The sequence below is a fragment of the Sprattus sprattus genome (assembly GCF_963457725.1).
Source record: "Sprattus sprattus genome assembly, chromosome: 1".
NCBI classification, from domain to species: domain Eukaryota; kingdom Metazoa; phylum Chordata; class Actinopteri; order Clupeiformes; family Clupeidae; genus Sprattus; species Sprattus sprattus.
The window spans coordinates 44,740,673-44,755,220 of record NC_137920.1 but is presented as its reverse complement, the minus strand read 5'-3'; the positions used below and the strand labels follow the sequence as shown (position 1 = coordinate 44,755,220).

Below are 14,548 nucleotides of genomic sequence, written 5' to 3'. Positions count from 1 at the left end.
ACACATTCTGCTCATTACAATTCACTGTTAACTTAAATCAGGAGATTGTCAATTGCCAATAGGCCAGAAAACGTGTGTGTGTGTGTGTGTGTGTGTGTGTGTGTGTGTGTGTGTGTGTGTGTGTGTGTGTGTGTGTGTGTGTGTGTGTGTGTGTGTGTGTGTGTGTGTGTGTGTGTGTGTGTGTGTGTGTGTGTGTGTGTGTGTGTGTGTGTGTGTGTGTGTGTGTGTGTGTGTGTGTGCGTGTGCTCCAGGTCTGGTGAGAATGATGTGGAGTACGGGGCCATTTTGGAGTTGGAGGAAGGACACCTGCCTGAGGATGCAGCTGGAGCCACAGGTACACTGTTCTACCTCTCTCTCTCTCTCTCTCTCTCTCTACTGTTTCACCTCTTTCTCTCTCTCTCTCTCTCTCTCTCTACTGTTCTACCTCTCTCTCTCTCTACTGTTCTACCTCTCTCTCTCTCTCTCTCTCTCTCTCTACTGTTCTACCTCTCTCTCACTCTCTCTAAAGTAATACCTCTAACTCTCTCTTTACTGTTCTACCTCTCTCTCTCTCTCTCTCTCTCTCTCTCTACTGTTCTACCTCTCTCTCTCTCTCTCTCTAAAGTTAAACCCCTCTATCTCTCTCTTTCTCTCTCTACTGTTCTACCTTTGAACCTCTCTCTTTCTTTTCTGACCCCCCCCCGCAGGTGGTTCTGGCCCGCGGGCGACCCGGCGTGGAGCAGGAGCTGCCAGTGCCAGTGGGCTGCTGGAGATCGACCCGGTCATCCTCATCCAGCTGCTGGACCTCAAGGACCGCAACCACATGGACGCACTGTGGGGGGTGCAGCCCAGACCACCAACACTGCTGCACAGCCAGGGTACACGCAGACGCACACGCACACACCAATCACACACACACACACACACCCTCACACACGCACCCTCACACACACACACACACCTCAACTATATGGACCCTGTACATCAGGGGTGCTCAATCAGAAACCCAAAAGGTCGCCAAATTTCCATTCAGTCCAGGGTCCGGAACGGTCAAAATACAAAAACATCACCCCAACAGGTGAAACTTTTTTTGTGGTTTAAACTTGGGCATAAAAGGTGTGAAGGCCAGGCGGAGGAACTGATGTAAGTGTTCATTAGTGAGTGTGCTCCTGTGTTTGTTTTTCACCATATTCACACAGTATGTTGAGGTATGCATGCTCTTGTTGTGTGGCTGATCTAACTATTACACTGCATGTTGCTTGGTATGATTGCAGATGGTTTATTGTTGTGCCCCTGACCTCAGAGTTCTGCGGGTATGTCTGTTGAAGTGTGCATGCTTTGTTTCATAGTGAAGTTTCACGTTACCACTTTTGACAAGGGCAACCGTCTCGTTGCAGATTAAACACATCGGTTTTGTGCTCCCCACAAGCAGCACAAATGCAAACCTATCAGTCCTCTCTGTCTTAAATTCCAAATTTGTTTGCGTCTGGGTCCGGACCCGGACCGCGGTCTACCTATTGAGTACCCCTGATAGACGACCCCCCTCTGGGCTCTGTAAAGCGCCTTAAGACAATTGTATTGTTTTGGCACTATATAAATACACTTGAATTGAATTACGTTGCCCCGCTTAGTAAGTCATACTTACTACATTTATTTAACAACGGTCTTACAAAACTGCCCCTATATTTAAATATGTACTACATTTAATCATCGGCCTAACAAAACTGCCACCGCCTATTGAGTACCCCTGCTGTACATAAAGTCTCCCATGTGTGTAGCCCTGTTGTGTGTTGGCTCAATCCTACACTGGGTTGGTACTCACAGCATGGGACAAGGCAAGCTAAGGGGCTAGCGTCTGTCACTAGCACAGCTCTGATGTCGGGAAGGGAGTGGCTACCGTCTCATGTCACACATTTCTTTTCTCCGCAACTACCTGTTAACTAACTTTTATCTCTCCTTCTCTTCCTCTCCCTCTACTCTCCTTCTCCTTCTCTTCCTTTCTTCTGCTCTCTCTCTCTCTCTCTCTCTGTCTCTCTCTCTCTCTCTCTCTCTGTCTCTCTCTCTCTCTCTCTCTGTCTCTCTCTCTCTCTCTCTCTCTCTCTCTCTCTCTGTCTCTCTCTCTGTCCCTCTCTCTCTCTCTCCATCTCTGTCTCTCTCTCTCTCTCTCTCCATCCCTCTCTCTCTCTTTCTCTCTCTCTCTCTCGCTCTCTCAATTCAAATGGCTTTATTGGCATGAATGTACAATACACTGTTGCCAAAGCACTAATAATAATAACAATATAATAATAACAATAGTAAAAATAAGAATTGGTAATGCAGGAACAGATAAATTATGTAAATACCAAGTAAAACGAATAGATACATACAAAAGTAGTCATTACAATTAATTAATTATAATAATTACATAAAAAAGAATAATAATAATTATAAAAAAAACATATACAGTAATAGATAAGAATAGATAAAAAAACAAAAAAAAAAAAAAACTATGAGTTCAGGCCTATGTTTATAGGTGATATGGCCTGCTCACGGAGGATGTGGCAGGACTGCACATATTCAGAAGCCATTCTCTCTCTCTCTCCATCCCTCTCTCAGCTGCGGTCCCCTCCCGTAAGGAGCGTGAGCGGCGGCCTCAGGCAGTGCGGCGTTCAGCCCCGGACTCAGGGGTCCTGATCCGGCTGAAGGCCCAGATGGCGGAGGTGCGGAACAAGATGAGCGACGTGAAGGGCCAGCTGGAGGCTCTGGGAGGGGAGGTGCGCGCCGGGCCCTCGCTGGAGCTGGAGGTGGCGCCCCCTGTGGAGCAGGAGGGGAACTGCAGGAAGAGTGAGCTGGACCTACTCTTCACCGTTAAACACACCCGCGGTAAGGGGCAACTACACACACACACACACATGCTTACACACTAACTCACACACACAACGCACGTGTACACACACACCTTTGTACACATGCATATAACACACACACACAAATGTCTCATTTATCTGTGAGCACTAAATGTGTTTGGTCCTGACTGCTGTGTTCCACCTCTCAGGTGGGAAGAAGTCTCCTCCTCAGGTGGACGGTGTGTGTGTGTCGGGGGGGGTGTCCGCACGCCGGCCTCTCGAGGGGGGAGAGAAGGACCTGAGGGGGGGGGACGCCCCCGCCGAACCCCACAGTAGCAGAGAGTCTGCCAGCATGGCTGAAGGTCAGACACACACACACACACACACACACACACACACACACACACACACACAAACACCTCACTCACTCACTCAGGGGTGTCCACACTTTTTCAAAGAGGGCCAGATTTCATAACGTGAAGATGCTCGGGGGCCAATCATCCCTTCAGACATATTTTAACCATACAAGTTACATGCAAATAATACACAATTTACATTGTCACAATTATCTTTATTTTTCAAATGGCAATGAAACCAAATATAAGCCACTAGGCAGGCAAGCAAAACTGTAAAAACACAATTTTCATATCTGGAGTCGGATAACATTGAACAAACTGCATGGAATAGGCCTACCTTAACTTTCATAAACTTAATTTTAAACAGGAGTTATAAGTAATGCTGTCTGTTGTCTGTTAAAACATGTGAATTTTGCTCTGTCTTTTACAAGATCAATCAGAAAGTAATAGTTTGTGTCACATCTACAGGTACATAACATCAACAGCCAAATCTTATTCAAGAGTTTAATACAATAAGTGCCCAAGTGCATATATTAACTTTGCTTTTGGATTTTCTTTGTTAATAGTAACAGATGTTACTGTTCAAAACACATCATTTCAGATTGACCAAGAAACAGATAACTTGCTGACACTACTGAAAAGGGTCAAACTGAGATCTGGATTTCAGTAAACAGGCCAGGTCTGGTTTGACGGCACTGGTTGAGATGCGTAAAATGTCACATTGGTGGGAGTCACTAAGTTTTGACCTCAATCGGTCCTTGTTTAAATTCATGACAGAGAATGTCTGGTCACACAAATATGCTATGCCAAATAAGTCAACCATCTATTGACAAATTAGGCAAACACAATTGCCTCGATTTTCAGAGAAGAAATATTGCAATTCCCATTTCTCCTGAAAGCCGCGGCCCTAACTGTCGGAGAAGGGTTCGCGGCAACGTGTGTTTGAAAGTAGGTTGGACAGGTGTGCAACAGTAAAGCTGTACTAACTATCACACTGTTGCCTTGTTCTCGCGACACGAACATTTGAACAATGCCAAAGTAAAAGTCCTATACCCTAGCGGTTGAAGGAGGGATTGCATTTGAAAGTTTTATTATTTATTTAACAGTGCTGGCGGGCCATAGATAATACATTGTAAGACTGAAGCTGCGGGCCATATCAAATCTGACCACGTGCCGCGATTGGCTCCCGGGCCGGACTTTGGACACCCCTGCCTTAGGGTCACACACACACTCTCACTCGCTTCCTCACAAACATATGAACACCTTAGGGTCACACACACTCTCACACACACACTTTTAAACACATTTGACCTTGTCATCAGTTTATAACTGTAACATATATTTCACGTATTATGAAACACACACACACACACTCGCGAGAAGTCAGACAGTGAGTTTGTGTGTGTGTGTGTGTGTGTGTGTGTGTGTGTGTGTGTGTGTGTGTGTGTGTTCTAGGCGTGGTGAAGCCGCGTAGTGTGCACAGCTCTCCCCCCTCCCTGGGCAGCAGCTGTGAGCGGGAGGTCCGTGAGGGGGGGTCACTGTACGGGGTCACGACCTCTGACCTTTTCTCTCTCAACGGCCTGAGCGCCGTCCCCGTCAAGACACGCAGGAACACCTTGGGGTAACACACACACACACACACACACTCTGTCAAAACCCATATGAACACCTTAGGGTAACACACACACACACACACACACACACACACACTCTCTGTCTAAACCCATTTGAACACCTTAGGGTAACACACACACACACACACACGCACACGCACACCCACATGCACACACACATGCACACAGTCCGCCAAAACACACAGGAAAACCTTAGGGTAACACACATACATGCTCACACATGCATTAACACACTCGCACACAGACACACTACCACACACACACTTGCACACTCGTACACAAATTCTCACGCAATAACATTTGCACACACACTTACACAGACTCGCGCACACACACACAAACTTACTCCCACTCTGTGCTCTCTTGTCCTCTAGGGCAGGGCTGCTGACTGACAGCTCTCTAGATGGAGACCTAGAGGAGAGGCCTGTGGAATCCCACCATTCACGGCTATCACTGGCAGAAAGCCACCAATCGCGGCTCACGTTGGCAGAGCCCACCGTCTCCCGCAGTGATGAAGGTAACACCGGGAGCATTCTGCCACTCCCTCCCCTACTGGGAGAGTGTGTGTGTGTGTGAGTGTGTGTGTGTGTGTGTGTGTGTGTGTGTCTGTCTCTGTGTGGCTCTGTGTGTGTGTGTGTGTGTGTGTTTCTCTGTGTGTCTGCCTCTCCCTCCCTTACTGTTAGAACTGTGTGTGTGTGTGTGTGTGTGTGATATGAAATATTTAAATAACTTATTCAGCCGTGTGTGTGTGTGTGTGTGATATGAAATATTTAAATAACTTATTCAGCCGTGTGTGTGCGTGTGTGTGCGTGTGTGTGTGTGTGTGTGTGTGTGTGTAGATGTGCTGTGTCAGAAGCCTGTTGTGCACCTGATGAGCAGTGACAGTGAGGTTGAATGCGACACGGAGAATGAGAACGAGGAGGACGGAGAGGCTGGAGACTGCCAATACGACACACACTCACTGCCTGAAGCAGGTAAAGACACAGACACAGACACAGACACAGACACAGACACAGACACAGACACAGACACAGACACAGACACAGACACAGACACAGACACAGACACAGACACAGACACAGACACAGACACAGACACAGACACAGACACAGACACAGACACAGACACAGACACAACTGCCTGAAGCAGGTACACTCCACACACACACACACACACACACACACACACACCCGTTTGTTAACATTTCCTGCTGTCTGTCTCTGAGATTGCAGGGGAGTAAAATGCTCCACGGCCGAAGTAGATTACATGGTTTCGGGGTTAATTCCCTTTCCTTTACGTCTGCTGCTGGTTAGTAAATACAGACAGAAGGAAATGTTAACAAACGGAATGAAATAGCTACACATTACACACGCTATGCTTTAATAAAACTCACGTTACTCGCATACTGGTTAACACTGTTACAGCCACTGATCTCAAAAAGAAACTGGATAGCGCATCCTATGGTATCAAAGTGAGGCATCGTGGCGGCCATTTTACGGGGACCACTTTCCTGCTTGAGACCAATGACTATGACGGGCGATGAATATTAGATATAAGATATTTAATGAATTTGCATATTAAGCCTTATAGTAATGTCAAGTTTGCATAAACCTTGTTATAAAGCTTGTGTTTGCTTGATATATTTCAAATATTGAAACTTGTTCGTCCAACGTATTTTATAACACTGCATGAAATGTGGGATTTACGACAGTATTCGACCCTGTGTATTGCTGTAGAAGCCCACATTGGTGTGAAAGCCCCCCCACCCCTTCCCTTGACCAGGCCTAGGTTTTTGTTATGTTAATTGAATTGACCTGGATTGAAAACAACCCCACCCCCACCCCCCCCCGTCACTGCTTCACTGATTTAAAAAACCTGAAAGTCACAGGTTCGATCCCTACTAGTGGCAACCATGGCCCAAGTTGCTTAACGACTGTTAACGACTCTTAATGACTGTTATCAGAGTAAGCCTGACTCTGTATAATTACATGCCAGAAACGAATCTCAAGAACATTAAGGTGAAATAATAATATATACAGTACTGTGCAAAAGTTTTAGGCAGGTGTGAAAATCAATTCTTCATAAATTAACAAAATGCAGTGAAGGAACAGAAGAAAATTCTAAATTAAATCAAAATTTGGTTTGACCACCCTTTGCCTTCAAAATAGCATCAATTTTCCAGATACACTTGCGCACAGTTTTTGAAGGAACTCGGCTGGTAAATTGTTCCAAACATCTTGGAGAACTAACCACAGATCTTCTGTGGATGTAGGCTTCCTAAAATTCTTCTGTCTCTTCATGTAAACCCAGACAGACTCGATGATGTAGAGATCAGGGCTCTGTGGGGGTCATACCATCACTTGCAGGACTTTCTGTTCTTCTTTAAGCTGAAGATAGTTGTTAATGACATTGGCTGTATGTTTGGGGTTATGTTCCTGCTGCAGAATACATTTGGTGCCAATCATACGCCTCCCTGATGGTATTGCATGATGGATTAGTATCTGCCTGTATTTCTCAGCATTGAAGACTCCATTCATCCTGACCAAATTTCCAACTCCACTTGCAGAAATGCAGCCCCAAACTGGAAAGGAACCTCTACCATGCTTCACTGTTGCCTGCAGACTCTCATTATTGTACCTCTCTCCAGCCCTTCGGCGAACAAACTGTCTTCTTCTACAGCCAAATATTTCTAATTTTGACTCATCAGTCCAGAGCACCTTCTGCCATGTTTCTGCACCCCAGTTTCTATGTTTTCGTGCTTAGTTCAGTCACTTGGCCTTGTTTCCTTGTCGGGGTAGAGCTTTTTGGCTGCATCTCTTCCATGAAGACCACTTCTGGCCAGACTTCCCCGGACTGTAAATGTCTGTACCTGGGTACCACTGGTTTCTGCCAGTTTTGAGCTGATGCCACTGCTTGAAATCTTCCGATTTCGAAGGTAAATAAGCTTGATGGGTTTTTCATCAGCTGCATTAAGTTTCCTTGGCTGACCACTGCGTCTACGATCCTCAACGTCTTCTTCAAAAGAGCTTGAACTGCACATTTTGAAACCCCTGTCTGCTTTGAAATCTTTGTCTGGGAGAGACCCTGCTGATGCAGTATAACTACGTTGTGTCTCGTTGCTGTGCTCAGTCTTACCATGTAAATGGATACAAAAATAAACATTTATTGTTTACATTTTTCAAAGCATTCTTAGTTCATAGCATTTTTTCACACCTGCCTAAAACTTTTGCACAGTACTGTAAGTTAGGAACATTACACATAGCCTAAGTTAAAACTTTTAAACACATACCACCATAAACATGTGAGATAATTCGACAAGGGACATTGAAAGACAGCTAACTCACTGCTTCGTCAAATAAGAGAGATCAACTATATACAGTACCTTGCATAAGTATTCACCCCCTTGGATGTTTTACCCTTTTATGGCTTTTATAAATCAGTCATGGTCAATATAAGTTGGCTTTTTGGACAAAAAAAATCACAAAATAGCTCTCTTTAATGTCAAAGTGAAAATATATTTCTACACAGTTATGTAAATTAAATACAAATATGTAATGAAAATAAGTGCTTGCAAAAGTATTCACCCCCTTTATCACCCCCTTTGTATAGACTGACCTAATTCAACAGAGGTCCAGCCAATTGGTGCTAGAAGTCTCACAATTTGTGTAATGGGGGTCAGTGTGCAGTGAATGTGTCTCAAGTGATTGTAGTATAACGACACCTGTGTCTGGAAGGTCCATTCACTGGTCAGTATTCAGTAATCAGTATTACTGGCTATTGTTAAACCATTAAGACCCAAGATCACTCTAAGCAACTCAGAGAAAAGGTTGTTGAAAAGTATAAGTCAGGGGAAGGATACAAAAAAATGTCCAAGGCACTAAACATCCCCTGGAATTCTGTTAAATCCATCATCAAGAAATGGATGGATTGTGGCACATGTGTAAATCTGCCTAGATCAGGCCGTCCTCACAAACTGAGTTTTTCAACAGTGGCTCTCTTCAATGAAGCTTTGATTGGTGAAGAACCAAGGCAACAGTGGTGGTATGCAGAGTCTCTCCCATACCAGCTGCTGAAGCTTGAAACTTCTTCAGAGTAGTCATAGGTGTCTTGGTGGCCTCTCTTACTAGTTTCCTTCTTGCATGGTCACTCAGTTTGTAAGGACGGCCTGATCTAGGCAGATTTACACATGTGCCATATTCCTTCCATTTCTTGATGATGGATTGAACAGAATTTCAGGGGATGTTAAGTGCCTTGGACATTTTTTTGTATCCTTCCCCTGACCTGTACTTTTCAATAACCTTTTCTCTGAGTTGCTTAGAGTGATCTTGGGTCTTGGGTCTTGGGTAAGCCCGACTCTGTATAATTACATGCCAAAAGTGAATCTCAAGAACATTACAGAGAGGAAGCTCCGGAATATAAGTGGAACAGCCTCCAAAGTACATTGCAACCCTCAAACTCTGAAAATGAAAGGCAAAGCAAAGCAAGCATCGTGACATCCCCGAAATCAAAACCCTAAATACAGAACTCTGAAAACAGAAGGCGAATCAAGAAATGTGATAACCCCGGACCAAAACCCTAAAGACAGAATATTGATTAAATTATTTTTAATTTCGTTTTTATGGGGCAATAGCTGTAAATGGGAAGGGATACGTTTTGTCAGTTGAAAGCTGACCTTTAGACAGAATCTCATTCCGTCTCATCACAAGACGTTTTAATTCAATTCCTTGTCGTTTTCAACCAATGGCTGCAGCAGGGTGTGTGTGGCTAGACTGCTGACAGTCAATATGCTAATAAGAGCATTTCGCACCTCTGTCAGCGGGAGGTGTGAATGCTAAACACATCGGCCCCCCTCCCCTTGCAGGTCCCTTCCCGGGAAATTCCGTCAGTATGCGGCAGACGGATATTTCGGGGGAATGTCCGCGATCAGCCAGGAATGGTGATCATTCGCGGCTGTATCACAGCGTATACGGGCCCGATAATCTTGCTTTTCGTGCAGTGTAAGTGTTGATGATTAGAACCTGGCCAATTACTATAAGGCTTAATATGCAAATTCATTAAATATCTTATATATAATATTCATCGCCTGTCAAAATCATTGGTCTCAATCAGGAAAGTGGTCCCAGTAAAATGGCTGCCACGATTTTTCGTGTGGCCTCACTTTGAAGCTGTCAGAAACCATGTGATGCGCTATCCAGTTTCTTTTTGAGATCAGTGGTTACAGCACATAAATGTTTGTCGTTACATCCAAACTATGCGTCACCGTTGTCCCTCCCTGTACGTGCTCCCCTTAAAGGAGCCGCACCATTTTACTAAACGTTCTTGCAATGTGTATCAGTTCTGGCAATAATATTACTAATGCCACATTGACGTACGTTTTTTATGAATAGCATGGCTTTATTAAACTGGGGCATCAACAGTTAAATGCTCTCTCTCACAAACAAGCGCTGTTAAACGCACAAGCGTACACAATAAGGCCAATAAGCATATGAACAGTTGAGAAATTGATTCCGTCGGGCTCGGTTACTATTCTGTCGGCCCGATCCATGCTCTAGTCTAGTCAGCAGTGGAAAATAATCACCTGACAAGGCTGACCTTACAAATGTAGCCACTAAATATCATCCACAGAAAAGATCAGTAAGTTTATAATTCGCCAAACATTATAATACGCTATCAAAAAACTCCAGTAGCAGTAGGACACATTTTCCATATAGCCTACTGACATGAGTCTTGTTAATGTTAAACATTGGCTAATCTTACAGCTGCCGTCCTCATACAATACTAACGTGAAGCTGTTTGTCTAGAGCTATGGCCTTGATAAGCCAATTTAGTTTTTTTTAATTTATATTTATGTCAAGACTAGGTAGGTTAGTTCATCAGCTGTTCCATAAATCATAACCATAAATGTGTACAAAAGCAATATGAAATTAAATAATGAAACCTTTGCTGCTACTCCAGAATCAGCTGTAGCCTCCTCTGACCCCCACCCCGGCATTTCAAAGATGCTGATGATGGTGAGTGAGTGAGGTAGCCACTTGTTGGCTATTTTGACTTTAGTGAACTGCTGTACCATTGGCAATTACTTACACATCAGGTCACTCTAAGCTCTTTCTATTCTGTAATGAATGGCAAAATGTAGATTTATTTATAAGTCTACATAAGTCACTGTCTTGGCCATCTACAGGGCCAGGCCCCTCTACCCAACAAATATATATCAGAAACTAAAGCTACTACAGACAGTGAATGGGAGAGTGAATAATAATAACAACATGACATAATAATACCCAGTGACTCTTTGTTGAGTGGTTAATTGAAAAAAATAAACGACTTGGGTGCATTGCGTCAGGCACGGTCAAGAACAAAGAGGAACAGAAAAATAAAGAACAAATTATAATACATTTAATCTAAAGAAAAGTTAGATCTTTGGCGATGAAAAGTCGGGGGGGGGGGGGGGGGGGGTTCACACCAATATTCTTTCAGGGGGCCCAGAATTCCTAGCAACTGCCCTGCACACACACACACACACTCACTGCCTGAATCAGGTACACACACACACACACACTCACTGCCTGAATCAGGTACACTCACACACACACACACACACACACACACACACACTCTCACTCACTGCCTGAAGCAGGTACACTCACACACACACTCACTGCCTGAAGCAGTTACACTCACACACACACTCACTGCCTGAAGCAGGTACACTCTCACACACACGCACACACACACACACACACACACACACACACACACACACACACACTCTCACACTGCCTTAAGCAGGCACATTCACACAAACACACACACACTCAATCAATGCCTGAAGCAGGTACACTCCAGGGTTTTTCCTGGGTCAAAATGGCTCTTCGGTGCTCCCCAAAAAAAACCACAGTCTGTGTTACCTATCAGCAGAAATCAATGTTTTTTTTTGTATTTCTTTTTTTTACATTTTATAAATAATGGAGGCTATCATTTTGCTTCCACTTTAAATTAAAATAGATAGGCTAATATATTGATAATAGCCCAAGCCCCATGGTGCCATCATGTACGGTTCAAAGATTCAGTTCAAGGTTTACCTCGTATATGCAAACTACTGAAATCTTGTCAATAGAATCTAGAACTAACCAGTGGTCAGAAATGGAACACACGAATTATGAAAGTCAAGTTTATCTATTATTACTATTCATGTTTATTATACAAACCTACATACCATTATTTTCACCAATGGAGGCTGCGTTGGAAATCAATAATCAAACTTTTGACAGTATTTTGAGTGGAAATTTAATGTGCATTTGTACAGGTGTATTTGTGTACGTCGGGCTGGCCCTCGCAGTGGAACGACAGTTTTCAACCGCACCGGTTTATCAATAATAATATTAATATTATTATATTCGAGATGCAACACAAACGAGTTGAGCTTTCAAAACCAATGCTGTTGTCTGCCTTCCCGAGGCCCCGCGTTCTACTGGTACTCGTCAAGTAATAGCCTACACCTGTGTAAGTTCTCAACATAGCAGATATTTTAATAAATTGAAAGCCATGAATATTGAACCGCCGACTGATGAAGTCAGGATGCATCCGCAGGTTGAGTAATTAAGTGATTGGCTCTGTCCATTCGCGCACCTCACAGTTGCGTATAGATCAGACTTATCAACTCGATTACCATTGATCAAAACAGAACGAGAGTTCGGCTGTAGCCTACTTGAAACATACTATTCAGAACATATCCGCTGACGTGCATTGCATACGTGATGAATTGCTCACAAATCTGCTTAAAACAACTAGTGAAGGTGTTTTAGAATAATATTTATGCCATATACAATAAGTGACTTTATGTAAACACCACTTATTAATGTTAGCTGCATAATTATTTAGCGCAATGCTAGCATGACTCTACCGTAATTCGATTTTTAACCAAGGTAGCCTATTGTACCTATTAAGCCTGTTGATCGCGACCTGTTTACAAATCTGGTTAAAAAGATAAAGGTGAGCTGTTTTTTATAGATACTAAATATTTCCCAGGCATCTAATGGCTTACAGCTACCTGTAAAGCACCTAAACGTACAGAGTAAGGTAGGTTGACTGCTAAATCGGCAGCCAACAGTCTTTGGATAGCTCTCATAAATCAGTTATTGTATGGCATTAATATTAGTCTTACCATCACACATAGGATATATAGGTTCACGCACACACTGCTTAAATAAAACTTAAAGCCTACTATCAAAGTATTGTTTTTTTAAGATAATGTTGGCAACTGCTTGCTACTACAAAAAAAAAATCAAATTAAAGTGACTAACGCAGGGGTTCCCAACCCATTTTGGCTTGTGACCCCATTTTGACCTCACAATTTTTTGGCGACCCCATTGACATTATAATTTATATATATATATATATATATATATATATATATATATTTGTATTAATGTTTGATGTTTTTATATGGTATACTGTGTTGGAAATACAGCGAAACCAGTTTAGTGCACAATTTTATTTTATTTAGTTCACATTTTATTTTCAATCAAATAGCCTACTAGGCAACATTTCAACAACAACAAAAATGACTTGACAAAGTGTCCCTCCACTATCCACATCTAATGAGATATCTGAGCCCTCACACTTCTCTGCAGCCTTTCAAAGTCCGGTTCTGTGGTAGAGAGAGCGCATCTCATCTCTGACGTAACATCCAAGCGTGAACGGTACTTAGATTTCATACAGACAAGAGCACTAAATCCAGCTTCACAGAGGTAAGTGCTCCCGAAGGGAACCAGTAGTTTCAAAGCACACAGCACGATCTCGGGGTACTCTTCTCTGGCTCCAAACCAGAATTCCTCCACTGTCATGCGTGAATGTGCTTGCTGCTGCATTTTGTCACGAGACATGTCAATCAGCTGTTCAATCGGGGTGGCAGGAATATCCACTGCGCACACATCACAGTGAAAAGGATTCCTCACCCAGTCGAACTTTGACATATCCACATCTGGGAAGTATGTGGCGAAGTGCTCGTCAAGACGTTCCAGGTGGCTGCACATCTCCTTTGTGGAACACTTGTCGATGTTGTTGTCTTTTAGAAATTGACTTAACTGGGGAAAATGGGTGAAGTTTCCCTTTCCAAGACTTTCTCTCCAGTATGCTATTTTTGCCCTGAATCCATCAATCCGATCACTCATATGCATGACGTTCGTATTTTTCCCCTGCATGCTTATATTCAGTTCATTGAGTTTTCTGAAAGTGTCCGTGGCATATGCAAGGAGGCACATTTTCTGCTGGTCACACAGAAAGTCCACGAAATCAGTTTTTTTCGCGTCTATTGAAAATGCCAGCAGTTCGTTTCTCAGCTTGAAAAAAACGCTCCAAAGTATTGCCTCTCGTCAACCAACGAGCATCTGTGTGAAAAACTAAATCTTCATATTCAGCGCCCATGTCAGCACATAACTGTGCGAACAGACGTGCTCGAAGGGGATGTGGCTTGATGTAGTTCACCATAGCTACAACTTTCTGCAGTATGTCTGCGATGGGCGCGCTCAGTTCTTTTGATGCCAGTTGTTCACGATGAATCATGCAATGATTCCATAGAGCAGATGGTGCTCGCTGAATGACCAGTGTCCGCAAACCATTTCGCCGGCCGGCCATGGACGGAGCCCCGTCTGTGCAAAATCCCACCATATTCTCCCACGGAATTCTGTGTGTGTCCATGTATTCCACAAGAACATTGTACATTGCCTGAGCAGTCTCATGCTCAGGAAGAGTC

General features: G+C 43.6%; 1 protein-coding gene across 1 annotated transcript in view; it reads left to right on the top strand.

The window, feature by feature from the left end:
* Positions 1-14,548, top strand: part of trim37 (tripartite motif containing 37) — a 34,893-nt gene that overhangs the window by 18,251 nt on the left and 2,094 nt on the right. Inside the window, exons 18-24 of the mRNA XM_080855149.1 lie at positions 252-334; positions 687-857; positions 2,575-2,841; positions 3,014-3,166; positions 4,616-4,781; positions 5,169-5,311; positions 5,634-5,768. Coding sequence (XP_080711275.1) covers positions 252-334; positions 687-857; positions 2,575-2,841; positions 3,014-3,166; positions 4,616-4,781; positions 5,169-5,311; positions 5,634-5,768 — 1,118 coding nt within the window. The remainder of the gene's footprint in view (positions 1-251; positions 335-686; positions 858-2,574; positions 2,842-3,013; positions 3,167-4,615; positions 4,782-5,168; positions 5,312-5,633; positions 5,769-14,548) is intronic.